This window comes from Stomoxys calcitrans, chromosome 4, assembly GCF_963082655.1.
Source record: "Stomoxys calcitrans chromosome 4, idStoCalc2.1, whole genome shotgun sequence".
Lineage (NCBI taxonomy): Eukaryota > Metazoa > Arthropoda > Insecta > Diptera > Muscidae > Stomoxys > Stomoxys calcitrans.
Window position 1 is genome coordinate 91,395,665 of NC_081555.1, and position 19,638 is coordinate 91,415,302.

The window sequence follows — 19,638 nt, forward strand, 5'->3', positions numbered from 1 at the left end:
TTGCAAAATTCAAACTACAATGTGAAAAAAATATGTGGACATAACAGTCAAATAAAATTTATAAAGATTTGTGCACGCAGTTGTATAAATAATTGGGTTTAATTTTTGTTTTTATCATTCACAATAGAAGTATTTCTGCAAGAAATGTGAGAAACATCATGGCAATACTGACAACAGATGTTTCACATAAGCCTGTATTTATGTCATAATTACCAGGTAGTGTACCGTTAAATTATTATATTGGGTTGCCCAAAAAGTAATTGCGGACTTTTTAAAAGAAAGTTAATACATTTTTAATAAAACTTAGAATGAACTTTAATCAAATATATTTTTTTACTCTTTTTTCTGTTTTTTCTCTTTTGTCAACGCCAACTATATGAAAAATCCGCAATTACTTTTTGGGCAACCCAATATCTTGCCTGCACTGGTAATTTATCCAGAACAGATGCCATTTTCATACAAATTTCATTGCAAATTTAATATAGTACAAGAATAAAACACAGTTTACGTTATTTGACGGTGTAGTATGCAGGTAATCGCTCCTCTCAAACCCAAAAATTTAAATCGAAATTTATTGAAAATTTTCCAAAAATAGTTTTTAGCTTGCAATACTAGCCCTATTTAATGGTGGCAGTTTTTAATAGGACTTTTTATTTGAATTATATACACTGTTCTTGGCTTGCGCTGTATGGTATTCAATTAAATTTGGCGATTGAACATATTGCCTGAACATCCCGTTGATTTAATAGCAATTTCTTTGTGCCATTTATTCGTAAGTTCTGCTTTCAATACATGGGGCTCAACTCTCTCTCTATAAAAACACAAAATGAAACGTTTTTTTTCGTTTCCATAGCATTTACTATTCTTGTTCTGGGTAAATACAAAAAACATACGAAGACAAAAATGAAAATACTCTTTTCATTTCATGTTTTCATAGAAAGAGAATTGAGTTCATGGAGTGTGTCATATACAACAAATCATCAAACAAAACATGACTATTATATGCTATGCCTGTGGTTGTGAGGATGGAGGTTCAAGGCAAACAAAATGTGTGCATTCACAATAAGGAAAATGTCAGTAAGACATCATTCACAAGCACAAATCCTTGTAGAGACACGACATTTATTCATTTATTATAAGAAATCAGCAAATTAATGCAAAATCCGGTTTTCGAGAGCGAAAAAACGAAGGAATTAGCCAATTTTTATGGAAAACAGTTAGTAATTTAATAAATTTAAGTTAAAATCGTGGGTGACGAAAACATTTTAAAAATTGCTAGATCTCATAGTCCTTGGTTGAAGGGCCAGACGGTGACTCCTGGACGAGACTTCCTAATGAAAATGAATAATCTGGTGAGTGGTTTCTATTGAAATTTGTGTATGTGCGTCATTTTGGCCATCGAATATGTTTTCACAGGACCACGTTAAAAACTTCTATCCGGATAACTATAAATTGGATTTATCGGAAACTATGAAAGCTGCTCTGTCCAAGGGTGTCGTTCCGGGCTCGGGTACGGGAGGTGGGGGTATGCCTGCTCCTAGTGGTCACAGTGGTTCCGATCATGGTTCTGGAAATCCTAGTATTTCTGGCTCGGGCTATGTAACGGAAAAGTTATATATGCTGCTCCAATTGTACTTGCAGAACAAAGGATGGAATCCCAGTGCAGAACTTTTGCAATGTTTCTCTGACCTCAAGGACAATGCCTTGCTACCTAGTGCAGGATATTTGCAGTAAGTGGAGTTGCTTCTGTTTATTTTCGTATTGATTATTTGATGTGCCATTTTTATTGCTTTTAGGGTATTAGCCAATCGCATGACACTTGATTCCCAGGGCCGTTTGGTGCTGAGGGAAAATGGCAAGATAATCCTGCCCTTTGAGCACTTTGCAAATGCTGTTATGTTGAAGCATATGTCTGGACCACATGGTCTACACTTGAGTGTGGATGCAACTGTGCGAGCTGTCTTGGAGTCCTACACTATAGGCCGCGAAAACTTTGGCATGGAAAAAGAATTTATTATTGAAGTGGTTCAATCATGTCCCAGTCCGGCTTGTCGTTACTACAAAAACCATGTAGGCATTTCACCGCTACCCTTTATGGAACAACAATTTCCGGGAATTAGTCCTGAATTTTTACACCATTTACCACCGCCACCACCACCACATGGCCATGTGCCTGGAGCTGGTGGTGGAGGAGGCACAGTAAGCGGTCCAAGTTCAGCGGGCAGTAACAGTTCTGCCACAAGTAGTTCTGCCGGTGGAGGAGGTGGGGGTGAAGTTGATTTATCATCAAAATCTTCACATTCTGCACATTCAAAGGTGCCACCGCAATTACAATTGACCAAGCAGCAACAATCACAATTGTCCCAGATTAGTGCCGCTGCCGTTGCAGCTGCAGCAGCAAAACAGCAACAACATCAGGCCATTCTGCAGCAGCAACAACAACAGCAACAATTAACAGCTGCTCTCTTACAACAACAACAAAATCGTGCATTGGCCCAGCAAAGTTTTGAAAAGTTTAATAATCTATCCGCCCTAGAAAAGCAACGTGTTCTATCGCAACTTGACCCTAAACATTTCGATCCCACCACAATGGCAGCTGTTGCTGCAAATTTGCAAATGCAGGGTCTGATGCAATCACAAGCAGCAGCCGCTGCAGCTGGCCAACAGCAGCATGTAACACAAACATCCCAATCATCGTCTTCTGGAGCAAATGCCATGGGCAATCCAAATCAAGGAGTTCCTATATCAAGTCACCACAGCGTTCATCATCAATTACCACCGCCACCGCAATCTCCTACAATGTTACATAGCAGCCGTCATGATATGCCAACGGCATCCTCAGCCACATCGTCCACATCATCTGTTGCAACATCCTCATCTTCAACAGCTCATATGGTTGAAACCATGGTGCAGAAAAGTGTGGAAACTTTACGGTAAGATAAGATCTGTTTTATGCATTTATAGTGGAACGATAGTTTTTCTATCATTTATTGCTAATATATATTATATATGAAACTTGTTGATAGATTTTTCTTTGTAGTAATTTGGATTAGCCTGTAGAACTGTTGGTCTGGTTTGGTAGGGTTTTTCTTAAATTTTGGTAGGAAATTATTTTGTTGAGAGGCCACACTAATCACAATATCTATGTGGTGTTCATTTCTGTCACGAGAAGCTTAGCTGCAAGCTACCGGGCGCGTCCACAGCTTGCGGATAATGGAATGCTCCATACGGAGTAGCTTCAACGGCAGTCGCGGACAGTCAGCGGTATCGAGCGGACAGTCTCAATGAGAAGCCGGGCGGCAGCGGTTCCTGCACAATTACTAAGTGCCTATGATGCTCGATATGCCAAGGCGAGTTATTGGCGTCTTTAAATAATCAATGGCAACCTTGTTCCTGCGGCGATTGGTCCTTTGGACCGGAATGAGCTTGCTCACACAGAAGCTTCATACAAAAAATGTGGCTACAACAACCACATACTGGGGTTTAATCTATGTAGTAGTGCACTTGGTAGGATTCCACCAGATCATCGGTCCCAAGTGCAGGATATGGTTAACAAGCGGATTTTCGAACATGTGTGGAACTCTGCAGTGGGTCTACCCATACAAATTATGAGCTGTGAGTATAGAGGGGGCTTCTGTATGCTGCGCTTTGCTTCAGCAGATTGTATTGATAGCGTCAAGAAGCTCGTTGGAAGTATCCACACTCCCTAAGGCGCAAAGAAGGACTTTGTGAGAAATATGGACATCCCCCAGCCCCCGAAGTCGACGGTTTTCATCAAGGATGAGGGCGGCGCATTCGTGACAGAACGAATGATGCAAGTCTTAAATAAGCTAAACCAAGAGTTGGGCGTGGAGAAATGAGAGGTCTTCCACAGGGATGCTCCACTTGGGGCCGATGATCTGATGGAATCCTACCGGATGCACTACTGTTATCGATGGCAGCCTGTTGTTCGTACCGGATTGACCCGATGGAGTCCTTCATCGGCAAAAGCAGCCGCCTCAGTGTACAACACATTGCTACAACAACAACTACTACATATGTAAGCTTGTCTCTGTTGTGCTTCCTTGCCACTGTCGTAAGAGAGCGACTCCTTACTATTTTCAGTGACCATCTTCTCCTTACTTGGTGGCTGTGGCGTCTTTTTGGAACTCTTCCATGAAGACTCAGGCACCGTGCGCGTTTCGTTCGTTCCTGTTCCGATTTTGTCTCCCTCCGCAGCACATTGTCTGGACACTCCAATGAGAGAGGCTTGGCTTGGTCTTCCCAGTGTACTTGAAACCAGGGAGCTCTTTTTCAGCGTTTTAGCAGTGTAAGACTCTTCTGTATAAGTGCTTGGAATGTCAGTTAGAGGCCACCGTAGCGCAGAGGTTAGCATGTCCGCCTATGACGTTGAACGCCTGGGTTCGAATCCTGGCGAAACCATCAGAAAAAATTTTCAGCGGTGGCTTTCCCCGCCCAATGAAACCAGGGAGCTCTTTTTCAGCGTTTTAGCAGTGTAAAACTCTTTTGTTTAAGTCAGTGTCAGTTGGAGGCCACTGTAGCGTAGAGGTTAGCATGTCCGCCTATGACGCTGAACGCCTGGGTTCGAATCCTGGCGAAACCATCAGAAAAAATTTTCATCGGTGGCTTTCCCCTGCTAATGCTGGCAACATTTGTGAGGTAATATGCCATGTAAAACTTCTCTCCAAAGAGGTGTCGCACTGCAGCACGCCGTTCGGACTCGGCTATAAAAAGGAGACCCCTTATCATTAAGCTTAAACTTGAATTGGACTGCACTCATTGATAGGTGAGAAGTTTGTCCCTGTTCCTTAGTAGAATGTTCATGGGCAAAATTTGCAATGTCAGTTCTATCCGATTGCGCTCCGGTGCATACATCTCAGTCTCCTGCGTCGTGCACGAATTGCTATCTGGGTTTTCTTGTGCGCTAAGCAAAGCCCTCGCAAACTACTGCCCTCATGACGCTATCCTCATCTCTCGATTCGGCTGCGGTGACTGTTTCATTGACACTGTCGCTGTCTGAATCTGAATCGGAAACACCACCTTCACTTAAAGTCTGGGGATGGACTGCGCATTCCTCTGATTTTTCCGTCTCTTTTTCATTCGTTAGTCCGACGACCTTTTTCGCTCACACTAACGTTACTTCAATAAGTCTTTGTTTTCCTGCGGAAGAAGATATATCTCACGACATCTCTCCTTGTCCTGACGTGATATTTCGCACTGCAGGGTTCCTTTGTTTGCCGCATTTTTAGATTCAGTACTATTTCGTCACTCATGGTCTTAATAAGGCATTTGGTATTCTTGCTTTCTTTGCGACATTCTCCACATTTTATCGTCCGGACAAGAAGTGCTTTCTAATTCAGTTGTTTACATTTTCTTCCTTCTTTCAGCTCAAATCTAGAAACTTTGGAATCAAACAAGGATCTACTTGCCTTGCATAATGGTGCATGGTCCTCCAGCAATCAGGAACTAAGTATGCGGGATAATTTGCCAGTGGGACAAGATAAAATAGTGCGTGTCTTTGCCGAGTTAATGCGTAACATGGCACGAATGAAGACCTATATAAGACCATCCATGTGTAAGCCATATGGCAAACAAAGTGAATCATTGCAAAAAAGTATGGAGTTTTGTGAGTAAAGTCGTTAAAGGAAAAAATAATATCCGACTTTCTATGTTTCAGCTCTTATGGATACCATACAAATTGTGCAAACATTGCGTAATTATTTACCACCACCTCATATACAGGTTTCATCTTGGAAAAGTGAAAGTGAGGGCACATCAAATTTAACTGGTGTGGGAGTTGTTGGCGGTCCCGGGGGTATGGTTGGTGTTGGAAATCCAACAGGTGCTAATACCATGTCAGGAGTAAATGTTGGCATGGGCGTAGGTGTTGGTGTCGGTGGTAATGGTGCATCATCCCTAATGGGTAGCTTATCCACAAATCGTATCGAAAATTTAAGCAATTAATTTGATTCGCGGCAATACTTTCAAACACATACACAAAAACACACGAAATAACACGCCAGGTAAGTTTTATATTATATTTAATTTAAAAAAAAAATCGGAAAGCAACGATGTCATGGAAATGGTGCAAGAAAAATCTGAAAGTACATTCCCTTAAAAATACTTGAGGATATGGGATACTGATAGAGTGGCAAGTAGTAAAAAATACTTTTTTTTATTTTTAATCCACATACAAGTACTATATCTTAATAATCATGAAAAAATTTCAATATGAGTAGATCATATTATTTTATGCCAATAATAAATAAATGCATACATATATCTTGAAAGTCACATCAAAACTTCGAATGTAGGTTTTTAAAACCATTAAAAACTAAATAATTGTGCAATTTTATATACATACATACATGCATATATAATTTTTCTTGGTCTTAAGTAAACAAAAAAAAACAAATATCGAAAAAATTAGATTTTTAAGAAACGACTAAGAGAAGCGCTCACTACTATTTTAAAATTCGTTGAATAATTTTTATATATTTAATATTTTTTCCCTGTGCCATTAATTTAAGAATAAATTTAGTTTTTCTTTCATTTAAAACTTATAGACAGTGATGTGCAGCAAAATAGCCCAAAGCAAATTGTAATTTGAAATATTTGACATGATTTGTTGTAGGCACCATATCTTGCTGCAATTCCCAGTTTGAAGGGGAGAGAGGTTAGGTTAAAGTGGCAGTCTGCCATCAGACTTACCTAGACGTTTTCGGAAGATGCCTTTTAGATCCTCCCGTTGAATCATCCAGATCGCTTTAAAAAGCCCAATAACTTGCGAATGTTTACACCCACTAAATCAGACAGATTCTCACAGAAATGAGAACCTAAAGTGAAGCTCCTTCTGACTGCAAGAGCTGGACACACACGCTGAAGGTGTTCTATAGTCTCTTCTTCTTCGATGTCCTCACAGCTTCAGCAAAAGTTGTTGCTGGCAACCATCAGTCTGTCAGCATGTTTTCCGATTAGACAGTGACCTGTCATGATGGACACAAGGACTGAGACGTCTGATTTGCTTGCCAATGACAGCAAAGCAGTAGTCCTTTTTGAGTTTAGATTTAGCTACATTTTTTTGGAATGTTCACAGACCCCTCTTTGTGACCATCTATCATTCGTTGTACTTCGGACCTGGTCCTGAAAACTTAGCTTATATGTCGCTAGAGGCATACCCACATATTCCAATATCTGTGGAGTGTCTAGCGTAGTTCCTAGGCTCGCAAGCTCGTGCGCTTTACAATTCCCTGGGATATCTCTGTGGCCCGGCACTCAGAACTGGTGAATTTTGAACTATTCAGCCATCTCGATGAGAGATTTGAGACAGTCTAGGGCGGTTTTTGTGTTCAGAAATACGTTCTCCTTTTGTGTTCAGAAATACTTCCTTAATTTCAAGGATCTCCGCTTGATACACACTGCAGTGGTCGGGTAACCTTTTCGATATTACCAATTATAGATCTTTGGAGTACAACCCAAAACTCACCTGGTCGTTTAATTAGGAACCATCCGTATAGAAGTCTATGTTACTTCTGTTACCAGGGATATCGCAGTTCCAATCGGTTTTATCAGGAATAGAGTAGTACCGTACTTTTTATCAAAAAGCGGCTCAGGTAGGGGGTAATCAACACTGCCTAGAACATCGGATATTGTATCAAGACTAACACAGTGTTCGTAGCCGCCAACTTACCAATGAGAAAGCTCCATTAACCTCACGGCAGTGGTCGCTGCAATTTGTCTAGCCACAATGTCAGAGCCAGAAGATGTAGCATTAAATTCAGTGCATCAAGTGGTGTCGTCCTCAGTGCGGCTGTAATGCACAAACAATCATCCTTTGGATCCGGTTAAGTATTGAGCAGTAGATGGACTTTTGAAGCGCCGTCCACCAGAACACAACACCATATACAATAGCATTATAGGTTTGACAACTGCAGTATATACCCAATGCCAGCCACACGGTCTAAACCCCCAACATTTGTCAATGGCTCTCTTGTAGGTGTATAGGACAAGAGTTGCCTTTCTTGCCTTTTCCAAAATGTTGGATTTGAAATTTAATTTCCTGTCCAGAAAAACACCCAAGTTTTTGCGCTTTCTGTAAATGGAACATTCTCTTCTGCCGAAGAAACAGGTTCCACTGTGGGCAACTTGTATCTCCTGCTGAAAAGAATTACTTCTGTCTTGCACGGATTTATACCTGGGCCACTTTCGGTAACCCAATTTGCTGTTGCATGTAGAGCTTCCTGAAGTATATTTCTTATAGTGCTTTAAATCTTTCCCTCAATGAGAAAGCTCCCTTAAGCTCACGGCAGTGGTCGCTGCAATTTGTGTAGCCACAATGTCGAGAGCCATAAGATGTAGCATTAAATTCCAATATCTGTGGAGGAGAACGACAGCGATAGAATCCTCTATGTAGCCGATTAGGTCGTGAAGGGTGGAGGGCTGTTTCAGCGGATTTTCCTTTACTATTGGGTTGCCCAAAAAGTAATTGCGGATTTTTCATATAGTCGGCGTTGACAAATTTTTTTCACAGCTTGTGACTCTGTAATTGCATTCTTTCTTCTGTCAGTTATCAGCTGTTACTTTTAGCCTGCTTTAGAAAAAAGTGTAAAAAAGTATATTTGATTAAAGTTCATTCTCAGTTTTATTAAAAATGCATTTACTTTCTTTTAAAAAATCCGCAATTACTTCTTGGGCAACCCAATATATGCATGCTGCTTCCGCGACAGGCCATCTGTTTGAGTCTGTAATAGTTTTTACAGACTTTTTGATCCGAAAAAATAAAACACAACAACAAACTTTCAAACTAATTTAAGTTCCGAATTGAACCACTTTATTGACTTGCTTGTTGCTAACGAGAAAGACTAGTAATCATATGCAAAGCTAAAAATGCAATTGCAACCAAAAATGCAACTGCTTTTATGTATAAAAAAAAGGCTTCATGTACAAAAAAGGTTTATGTACACACACGCACACATACATTAACGTGCATCCCCAATCTAATGGAACAGACAGCGGCTAGACAGCGACCAGACAGACATGCGTAGGCGTGTGTGTGAAAGTGCATGCGAACTTAGATTCTTAGGCAGGTAGTAAAATTGAGATGATGCACAAAACAGCAACAATAACTTGCAAACAATTTTTGGGCATGAGCAACAGCCAAACTAACAGGGCCGGACTTGCAGTTAACATCCTCCCCCCGTTGAAGGTCTTGGGGCTTCAACTGATTCACTTATCGGCAGTACGGCTAGTTTGGTTATGGCTCGCTTAAAGATTCCGCTACTTGTTCGAACATTCACCACTCGAACTATTCCGTCTTCGCCCTTTATAGTTTCCTCCACTCGTCCCATTTGCCACTTTAGTGGGGGCAAATTTTCATCTTTTATTACGACCATGGCACCAACAGATATATTGTCACTTTGAGCCTGCCATTTGGATCTCTCTTGTAGCAGCGTTAGGTAGGACGTACTCCACTTTCTCCAAAAAATCTGTTGCAATTCCGATACCTTTTGCCAACTGTTGAGACGACCGAAATTTATCCATGACATATTCGGCTCGGGTATTGAAATAAGTGGACCACCCACTAAAAAATGGCCAGGCGTCAATACATCTAGGTCCTCAGGGTCCTCGGAGAGCGGGCACAATGGACGAGAGTTTAAGATTGCAGAAATTTGGCAGACTAGTGTGCGTAGCTCGTCGAAAGTAAGTTTGTTTAGGCCAACTGCTCGATAAAAATGGAATTTAGCAGACTTTACAGCCGCTTCCCAGAGGCCACCAAAATGTGGGGATCTGGGTGGAATAAATTTCCAATCAATGCCATCATCAAGACATTGATCATGAATGGCATTTAGATGTGATTGCCTCGAAAACATCTGCTTTAATTCATCCAACTCATTTTTTGCGCCCACAAAATTTGATGCATTGTCTGACCAAATCGTTTTGGGTTTGCCTCTCGTGGCAACGAAGCGTCGAAGCGAGCACAAAAATGAAGGTGTTGATAAATCCTGGACAACCTCGAGATGGGTTGCCTTTGTTGAAAAGCAAATAAATATGCAAATATAGCATTTCACAGGAGGGCGGCTCTTCACCTCCGACTTGTAAAAGAATGGCCCACAAAAATCGATTCCAGTTGTATGAAAGGCTCTATTTGGCCTTACTCGGTCTGAAGGCAAATTTCCCATGACGTTTTGGAGCAATTTCGGCTTCATTCTAAAACATCGGACACACTTCGAAATAATGGAAGCTATCAGCTTTCGTCCTCCAATTGGCCAAAATTGCTGTCGAATTGCAGCCAGCAAACACTGAGCTCCGGCATGAAGTAGCTTGTGATGAAAATGCATCACCATTGATGCAGTAAACGGATGCTTTTTGGGCAGAATAATGGGGTGACGAGCATCAAAGTCCAGGGTTGAGTTTTGGAGACGCCCACCAACTCGAATTAACCCAAACTCATCAATAATAGGTGCCAACGAATACAACTTGCTAGACGATGCAATTTCCTTATCTGATTTCAACGCCTTGTATTCCTCAGAAAAATGTACAAGCTGAATGTTTTTAACCAGGAGGCGAGTACCAGCTCTAATGTCGTCAGGGGTTAATACTTCGGTATGGGCACTCAATTTGGAATATACAAATTTAGAAACATACGCAAAAATTCGTTGCATTTTCAAAAAAGAATTGCGATACTTACACTGTATCGACAAATCAGTAAGAGAGGTCGTCAACAATACATGTCTTCTACGCTCAGGTAAGTCATCCACATAACTTGCAGTATCAGGCCAGTTTGATGCTTCATTCAGCAGGAAGTTTGGACCACCTTTCCACAGTGATGAATGGAGTAGCTCCCCAGGTGTCGCACCTCTCGACAAGATGTCTGCTGGATTGAGTTTTGTTGGAACGTAGTGCCAGGTAATTCGAGTCCCATATGACTGAATTCGAGAAATTCGATTGGCAACGAAAACGTTGAAGTTGGATGGCAGCTCTCGAAGCCAGGACAACACCACCATCGAATCGGACCAACAATGGATTTCACAGTGAAAATCTAGAGATTTCACCACAGTATCAATCAGCTCAGCTAGAAGGCATGCAGCTGAAAGTTCGAGTTTTGGTACAGTGAGCGTCTTCAATGGGGCAACTCTCGATTTAGAGCACAGAAGTTCAGATTTAATGACGCTGTTGAATTGGGACCTCACATAGACACATGCGCCGTAAGCAGCCAAGCTGGCATCGCAGAAACCATGAATCTGCAATGATGCCGACGCCATTGAAACATGCCGTGGAAATGTGAAACGGTGCATCAGATCGAATTTCGAAATATATTCAATCCACAATGAATGTAGTGATTGAGGCAAGCTTTCATCCCATTGAAGATTGAGTTTCCACAGATGCTGCATAAACATTTTTGCCTTTGTAATGACTGGACCAATCAAACCCAATGGATCGTAAAGGCGGGCAATCGAAGATAAAATGGACCGCTTTGTCACCACCTTCCAGTCATCAATGGGGGTAAAAGAGAAAATGAAATTATCACTCTGGGGATCCCAAGTGAGCCCAAGAGTTTTGGTGACATCTGTGTCAAGAGTTTTGGGATCTGGGTGGAATAAATTTCCAATCAATGCCATCATCAAGACATTGATCATGAATGGCATTTAGATGTGATTGCCTCGAAAACATCTGCTTTAATTCATCCAACTCATTTTTTGCGCCCACAAAATTTGATGCATTGTCTGACCAAATCGTTTTGGGTTTGCCTCTCGTGGCAACGAAGCGTCGAAGCGAGCACAAAAATGAAGGTGTTGATAAATCCTGGACAACCTCGAGATGGGTTGCCTTTGTTGAAAAGCAAATAAATATGCAAATATAGCATTTCACAGGAGGGCGGCTCTTCACCTCCGACTTGTAAAAGAATGGCCCACAAAAATCGATTCCAGTTGTATGAAAGGCTCTATTTGGCCTTACTCGGTCTGAAGGCAAATTTCCCATGACGTTTTGGAGCAATTTCGGCTTCATTCTAAAACATCGGACACACTTCGAAATAATGGAAGCTATCAGCTTTCGTCCTCCAATTGGCCAAAATTGCTGTCGAATTGCAGCCAGCAAACACTGAGCTCCGGCATGAAGTAGCTTGTGATGAAAATGCATCACCATTGATGCAGTAAACGGATGCTTTTTGGGCAGAATAATGGGGTGACGAGCATCAAAGTCCAGGGTTGAGTTTTGGAGACGCCCACCAACTCGAATTAACCCAAACTCATCAATAATAGGTGCCAACGAATACAACTTGCTAGACGATGCAATTTCCTTATCTGATTTCAACGCCTTGTATTCCTCAGAAAAATGTACAAGCTGAATGTTTTTAACCAGGAGGCGAGTACCAGCTCTAATGTCGTCAGGGGTTAATACTTCGGTATGGGCACTCAATTTGGAATATACAAATTTAGAAACATACGCAAAAATTCGTTGCATTTTCAAAAAAGAATTGCGATACTTACACTGTATCGACAAATCAGTAAGAGAGGTCGTCAACAATACATGTCTTCTACGCTCAGGTAAGTCATCCACATAACTTGCAGTATCAGGCCAGTTTGATGCTTCATTCAGCAGGAAGTTTGGACCACCTTTCCACAGTGATGAATGGAGTAGCTCCCCAGGTGTCGCACCTCTCGACAAGATGTCTGCTGGATTGAGTTTTGTTGGAACGTAGTGCCAGGTAATTCGAGTCCCATATGACTGAATTCGAGAAATTCGATTGGCAACGAAAACGTTGAAGTTGGATGGCAGCTCTCGAAGCCAGGACAACACCACCATCGAATCGGACCAACAATGGATTTCACAGTGAAAATCTAGAGATTTCACCACAGTATCAATCAGCTCAGCTAGAAGGCATGCAGCTGAAAGTTCGAGTTTTGGTACAGTGAGCGTCTTCAATGGGGCAACTCTCGATTTAGAGCACAGAAGTTCAGATTTAATGACGCTGTTGAATTGGGACCTCACATAGACACATGCGCCGTAAGCAGCCAAGCTGGCATCGCAGAAACCATGAATCTGCAATGATGCCGACGCCATTGAAACATGCCGTGGAAATGTGAAACGGTGCATCAGATCGAATTTCGAAATATATTCAATCCACAATGAATGTAGTGATTGAGGCAAGCTTTCATCCCATTGAAGATTGAGTTTCCACAGATGCTGCATAAACATTTTTGCCTTTGTAATGACTGGACCAATCAAACCCAATGGATCGTAAAGGCGGGCAATCGAAGATAAAATGGACCGCTTTGTCACCACCTTCCAGTCATCAATGGGGGTAAAAGAGAAAATGAAATTATCACTCTGGGGATCCCAAGTGAGCCCAAGAGTTTTGGTGACATCTGTACCGTCATGAAATTTTAACAATGTTTCACAGTCTTCTGCAGGAACATCCCGTAGGGCATCTGGATCATTGGAGCACCACTTGCGAATCAAGAATTCGCCCTTTTTAAGCAAAGCTGTTACTTGATGCCTTATCTCTTCGACCTCTGCTATGGTATTGCCACCAGAAAGCATGTCATCTACGTAGAAGTCACGTCGAACCACTTTGGAACCCAGTGGAAAGTTCTCTTCTTCATCGATTGCAAGTTGATGCATTGCACGGATAGCCAGGAATGCAGCGGGTTTTGTACCATAGGTGACTGTGTTCAGTTTATAGGTTTTGATATCATCCGCCTCGTTCTCTCGCCACAGAATGCATTGGAGGTAATCGTCAGGGTGTGACACTCGAACGCACCTGTACATTTTATAAATGTCTCCACTAAGGGCCACCTTAAAGAACCTGTACCTCACCAAGGTATTGAACAGCTTTGGTTGTATGGTAGGGCCGGAATGCAAAATATCGTTTAATGATAGCCCAGTTGCGGTTTTTGCCGATCCATCAAAAACCACTCTAAGTTTGGTCGATGTGCTGTCCAACTTGTGGACACAGTGGTGTGGCAAGTAGTACTTCGATTCGGGTACCTGTGGCGAGATTAACGACATATGGCTTAATGTGGCATACTCACGCATAAAAGTTGTATATTGAGCCTTTATTTCTGGACTCCGACGAAACTTTCTTTCCAAAGACATTAGACGTTGTAATGCACGCTGATATGAACCACCAAGTGATGAGACACCCCTGCTTTCGATTTGCGGCAGCCGAACAGAATATGACCCAGAAGGCAAACGAACGAAGTTGGTTAGAAAATGATTTTCGCAGTAGAGTTCATTGTCAGATCTGGATTCATCATAAACAAAGTTGGTCTCGATTTCCCAAAAGGATTTGACGACGGTTGAAAGCTTCTCTTCTTCTTCCTCAAGCTCGGAATACGACACAGCAAGTGACCAGGATTTACATGGCTGAAAACTACCACCTGCTACGACCCAGCCGAATAATGTTTTTTGTAAAACAGGGAGGTTGACACCAATTTTTATTTGCCCCACTGACATCAGATTGAAAAACAATTCGGCACCAATTAACATGTCGATATGATCCGGCTTGTTAAATGCAGGGTCTGCTAATTGAATGTTCTTGGGCATATTCCAGTTGGAGGCATCGAGATTTATTTTTGGCTTGTAGTCAGTGATGCTTGGTACCACCATGGCAGCGAACGAAGTGGTGAAATCACTATGGCATGATTTCACAACCAAATCAACAGATTTTTCAACCAGCATACTTCCATCACCTATGCCGTAAACTGTGGCTGAGACTCGATTACAATTTAAGCCAAGAGTCTTTGCAAAACGATTTGCAATCATGTTCAACTGGGATGCAGAATCCAAAATTGCTCGACACGGCACAAAATTCCCAAACTTGTTTTTGGCGAGGACAATAGCTGTTGCCAACAGGACGGTTCCACCCGTGGTTGCTGACCTTCCAGATGAATCAGCTGACGAAACAAGAACTGATTGGGATATAGATGGTTCCACTACAACAGATGGCTGGGCTGACGGCGTTTGGTCCATATGCAACATTGTGTGGTGTTTTGAAGAGCATTGCCTGCAAGAGCCCGAATTGCACTTTTTTAACACATGGCCCTTCCGAAGACAATTGAGGCACAATTTCAAACGCTTTGCCTCTTTGAAACGAAGAGATGGGGAGAGATTGCTGAAAGGTGGACAATTGACAATGTAGTGGTCCATTGAATCACAAAAAGCACACAAAGGAGAAGAGCTTCCAGAGGCCACATGTACGTGGCGATTTTTAAATGATTGCTTTTTGTTGTTTTGCTGAATAGAGCCGGCACAAACCACGGAATTCTCCAAGTTCTCCAGCATACGACATCTTTGCTCTAAAAAACTTGACATGGACTGCCACGACGGCAATTCATTCACAGCCAGACTCTCCTCCCACTTAATTTGGGAATCTCTATCCATTTTAGTGGCAGCTAAATATACTAAGAGCCCATCTGCAATTTGGTCTCTACTGGCAATCGTCTGCATGGCTCGCAGGTGCGAATTAAATTTGTCACTAAGCTGGCGCAAACCAATGGCTGGGGAAACTTCCACAGCTTTCAGCGAAAAAATGGCCTTTATATGGGTCTGAAAATTTAACAATTTATTATCAAAACGATTCTTCAACAATTTTACCGCTTCCATATAATTTCTTTCGTTTAGCTCCAACGATGAAATTGTGTCCAAGGCGGCACCTGTTAAGCTTGAGCGCAGATGATGGAATTTTTCCAGGTCACTTAGTTCTGCGCTGCTGTCGACAATTGTTGAGAACAGTGAAAAGAAATTCGGCCAATCAGCATAAGCTCCACCAAACTTTGGCAACTGGATCTCTGGTAGGCGTGTTTTGCGTGTCGAGGATGAATTTTCAGAAAATGGACCTCCATCAACAGAAAATTGGCGCACAGTCGAAGACCGGGGATTTGATTCCAATCTACGGATGGAATTCATCTGTCGAGTCAATTTGGCCTTGACATCCAAATACAAGGCGGTAAATTTCATCCTTTCTTCACTTTCCATTTCGGCCGTTACCATCTCTTCCAATGCTGACTGAGCATCTTCGAATGAGGCGCCTATCTGCTCTACATAGTCAAGACGGACGGACAAATCTGCCTCATCATATTCACTAAGCTGCGCCGTTGTAAGGGATTTTTTCAATTTAAACTTTTTCACAAACAACTTTTGAATATAAAACAAATATTATCCGAGTTGATAATATTTTTCTAGTGATCACCAAGTAGATCACGTCGGGGTCACCAATGTTTGAGTCTGTAATAGTTTTTACAGACTTTTTGATCCGAAAAAATAAAACACAACAACAAACTTTCAAACTAATTTAAGTTCCGAATTGAACCACTTTATTGACTTGCTTGTTGCTAACGAGAAAGACTAGTAATCATATGCAAAGCTAAAAATGCAATTGCAACCAAAAATGCAACTGCTTTTATGTATAAAAAAAAGGCTTCATGTACAAAAAAGGTTTATGTACACACACGCACACATACATTAACGTGCATCCCCAATCTAATGGAACAGACAGCGGCTAGACAGCGACCAGACAGACATGCGTAGGCGTGTGTGTGAAAGTGCATGCGAACTTAGATTCTTAGGCAGGTAGTAAAATTGAGATGATGCACAAAACAGCAACAATAACTTGCAAACAATTTTTGGGCATGAGCAACAGCCAAACTAACAGGGCCGGACTTGCAGTTAACACCATCTACAGGAATCGTTGCCCTAAGATATGTTTCTATCAACCTCTCAAGAGTCTTCAGGACAGAGGGGTTAAGGGACTAAAAAAACATGTTGTTAAACTGGGAACTACTGCAATTGAATTGACCTCGTTTGAATCGGGACTATACATCCATATCTAAGGAAGCGGACCCTAAGCTTGTCAGTTTAGTCTCTACACTTAGTTTGTATGTATGCATGTGAAATATCCAAGAGTGGTTGCCCAAGATAATGTGGAGCTTTCAAAATTGTTGTGAAAAACAAGACAGGTAATCCACACTCTCTCTCACTTTAATATCTTCTTCTTCCATGAATTTTCAAATGCAAGGCTGCACATTGCTACTAAACAGACTGATTTTTTATATACCTTTTATGTTGACTTTTTTTTTACAACTTATGATTTTGTACAATCATAAAAAACCCAACACAATGTTCCTTTAGTTACAACACAAAAAATGTTCAAATGTGAAAAAAGTCTTCTAACAAATTTCGCTTGAAACAAAAACAAATAATCGGCTAGATTTTGCATTTATTTATTTGAGACCTTGTTTTGCTTTTATTGCAAGAAACAAAATCCAAAATCTGTGATATTTGAAAAATGTTTTTAGTTACAACTTTTTTTATTTCATCTTTTTATACAATTTATAATATACTTTAGGCAAAAGAGAAAAAAAACAGAAATCAATTCGATATTAGTCTAATGAAAGGAGCAGATAATTTGCAAGTTTTATTAATTTATATTTCTGTGGAAATATTGGGTTGCCCAAAAAGTAATTGCGGATTTTTCATATAGTCGGCGTTGACAAATTTTTTCACAGCTATCATCAATTATCAGCTGTTACTTTTAGCTTACTTTAGAAAAAAAGTGTGATTAAAGTTCATTCTAAGTTTTATTAAAAATGCATTTACTTTCTTTTAAAAAATCCGCAATTACTTTTTGGGCAACCAATAGTTATCTATAAAATTTTTCATTTTCTGGTGATATTCATAACTCGAAAACACTTAAAATAGCCTACAAAATATTCAGCCCAATGAAAACTCTGAAAACTCCCTGGGAATTTCTCCCTCGATTGAATGGGGAGAGAAAAAATATGGTAGAGCGAATTTCGAATTTTCGAAAACAGCTGTTTTGCTTCAGCTGTTTTATTTTGGCTAAACATTTGATTGTTATTTTTTTGGAGAAAAGGTCATAAAATGGAAAAAAAGCAAAAATAAGTTATAACGGTTCCAAAAAAATTTACAAACCTGTTTTGTGTTGCTTTTGTAATGTTTGTTTTAATTTTTCTGTTTTAATAATGCATAATTGTGGCCTACAGCTTGTCACCATATTTCTGTTATAGTGAAAACAACTTTCCGTCTTCATCCAAACAATCGTTAAAAATCTTCTATGGTTGGTACATGACATATTTAAACCCGGAGAACCTAACAAAATTTGTACTTGATTTTGATGAAAAAGTGAAAAATAATTTCCATACATTTTAATTTGTTCATAAGTAATAAGAAGTGGTACAATTGTTTTTTTATTAAAAAATTTAAAATGTAAAATTTTTTATCCTATTTCCCTTTTATTTGTTTGGGGAAATTTTTCCCAAGTTTTATCGCCTCATTTTCCCTTTTATATCGATTCAGAATAGCCGCTTTTTTCCCTGGGAGATGTATCCCTTTTCGAAGTTTATTTAGAATAAGGGAAAGGCGATTAGGGAAAAAACTCCCAGTAAATTCACCCCTATCGGGAAAAATATGTGGAATTTTTATTCCCATGAGATCTGAATTCCCCTCGAAAGGGATTTTACAATCGTTAAACTCCCTCGAAATATTTGTTCCCTTCTTTAATCAGCTGTTACAAGTTTTGTAAGGCTATCAGTGCATACTGAATGAAAGTTAAATATAAAAAAAAATGGCATTGAATTAAAAAGAGAAAATGTTGAGAATCGAAGGAATATTGTTGCTTCAGGAGGAAAAAACTGTGCAGCATCGTATCATCCACAGGCGTGTGCGAGATGCATCTAACCTTTGGCGTTACCCCATACATTGTAAGTTATCTAAATGCATTAAAAAGTGTTTACTTCTAAATAAACTTTTGCTGTAGATTCTCCCAGCACTATAGATTAAGTAAAGATGCTTTTAAGTATGTTCTGGAGGAGCTCGAGGAAAATCTGCAGCCATCAAAAACATCGTCCGGAATTCCAACAATTTTAAAATTATATGCTGTTACTATTCAATTCTTCAGTAAGACTATTCCGAAATTCTGTCATTACGTCCTTTGAAAATTTGTCAAAGCCACACGCAATTGTCCTGTTATTTCGCATTTTGTTGAGCAAAATCTCGTGTTGATTTTTGTTAAATAAGGCATTATTGTTCTAATAAAAACACACAAATACTTACATGTTTAAAGCAACTCCTCGGCAAAAACGATGTGAACAAATTTATGGGAAAAATTAAATATTTTTTGGGAAATCCCAAGTTTACGATAAGGGGATTTTTTGTTTGATGTGAATGGGTTATCATTGCCCTTTGAATTATCACAAAAAGGGAAAACATTTCATGGGAAAATTTGTTAACGGTTGCAAATTTGCGAAATGGGAAAATATTTCGAGGGAAAAAACTTTCACGATAGGGGTGATTGTTATTCAGAATAGGGGAAAAGGGAGTAGGGAATAAACTCTCAAAATTTATAAACAAAAGGCTTTGTAGGCTATTTTAAGAGCCCTATTCTGAATATCAATTCCTTGGGAGTTTTTTCCTTATTCCCTTTTCCCCTATTCTGAATAACAATTTTCTGGGAGTTTGTTCCCTATTCCCTTTTCCCTTATTCTAAACAAACTTCGAAAATGGGAAATGTCTCCCGGGGGAAAAAGTAGGTATTCTGAATCGCAATAAAAGTGAGAATGAGACAAAAAAAATTTGGGAAAAATTCCCCTAAACAAATGGAAGGGAGTTATTATAAAA

The 19,638-nt window shown here is 40.3% G+C and overlaps 1 protein-coding gene and 2 long non-coding RNA genes across 3 annotated transcripts; 2 read left to right on the forward strand and 1 right to left on the reverse strand.

Annotated features, from left to right (window-relative positions):
- The first annotated feature begins 1,132 nt into the window (after positions 1–1,132).
- Positions 1,133–6,454, forward strand: LOC106082872 (uncharacterized). The gene is made up of 6 exons (XM_013245610.2): positions 1,133–1,216; positions 1,280–1,352; positions 1,417–1,730; positions 1,797–2,933; positions 5,388–5,614; positions 5,678–6,454. The coding sequence occupies exons 1-6, from the start codon at positions 1,155–1,157 to the stop codon at positions 5,962–5,964; spliced, it is 2,100 nt and encodes a 699-aa protein (XP_013101064.1). The 5' UTR covers positions 1,133–1,154; the 3' UTR covers positions 5,965–6,454.
- Positions 6,452–7,877, reverse strand: LOC131997282 (uncharacterized). Its single transcript, XR_009398173.1, has 3 exons — positions 7,691–7,877; positions 7,487–7,634; positions 6,452–7,418 (listed from the first exon to the last, which is right to left on the reverse strand). It is a non-coding gene; the product is annotated as an uncharacterized LOC131997282 (long non-coding RNA).
- Positions 7,878–18,277: 10,400 nt separating this feature from the next.
- On the forward strand, positions 18,278–19,073 carry LOC131997277 (uncharacterized). Its single transcript, XR_009398170.1, has 2 exons — positions 18,278–18,722; positions 18,779–19,073. It is a non-coding gene; the product is annotated as an uncharacterized LOC131997277 (long non-coding RNA).
- The last annotated feature ends 565 nt before the right edge of the window (positions 19,074–19,638 follow it).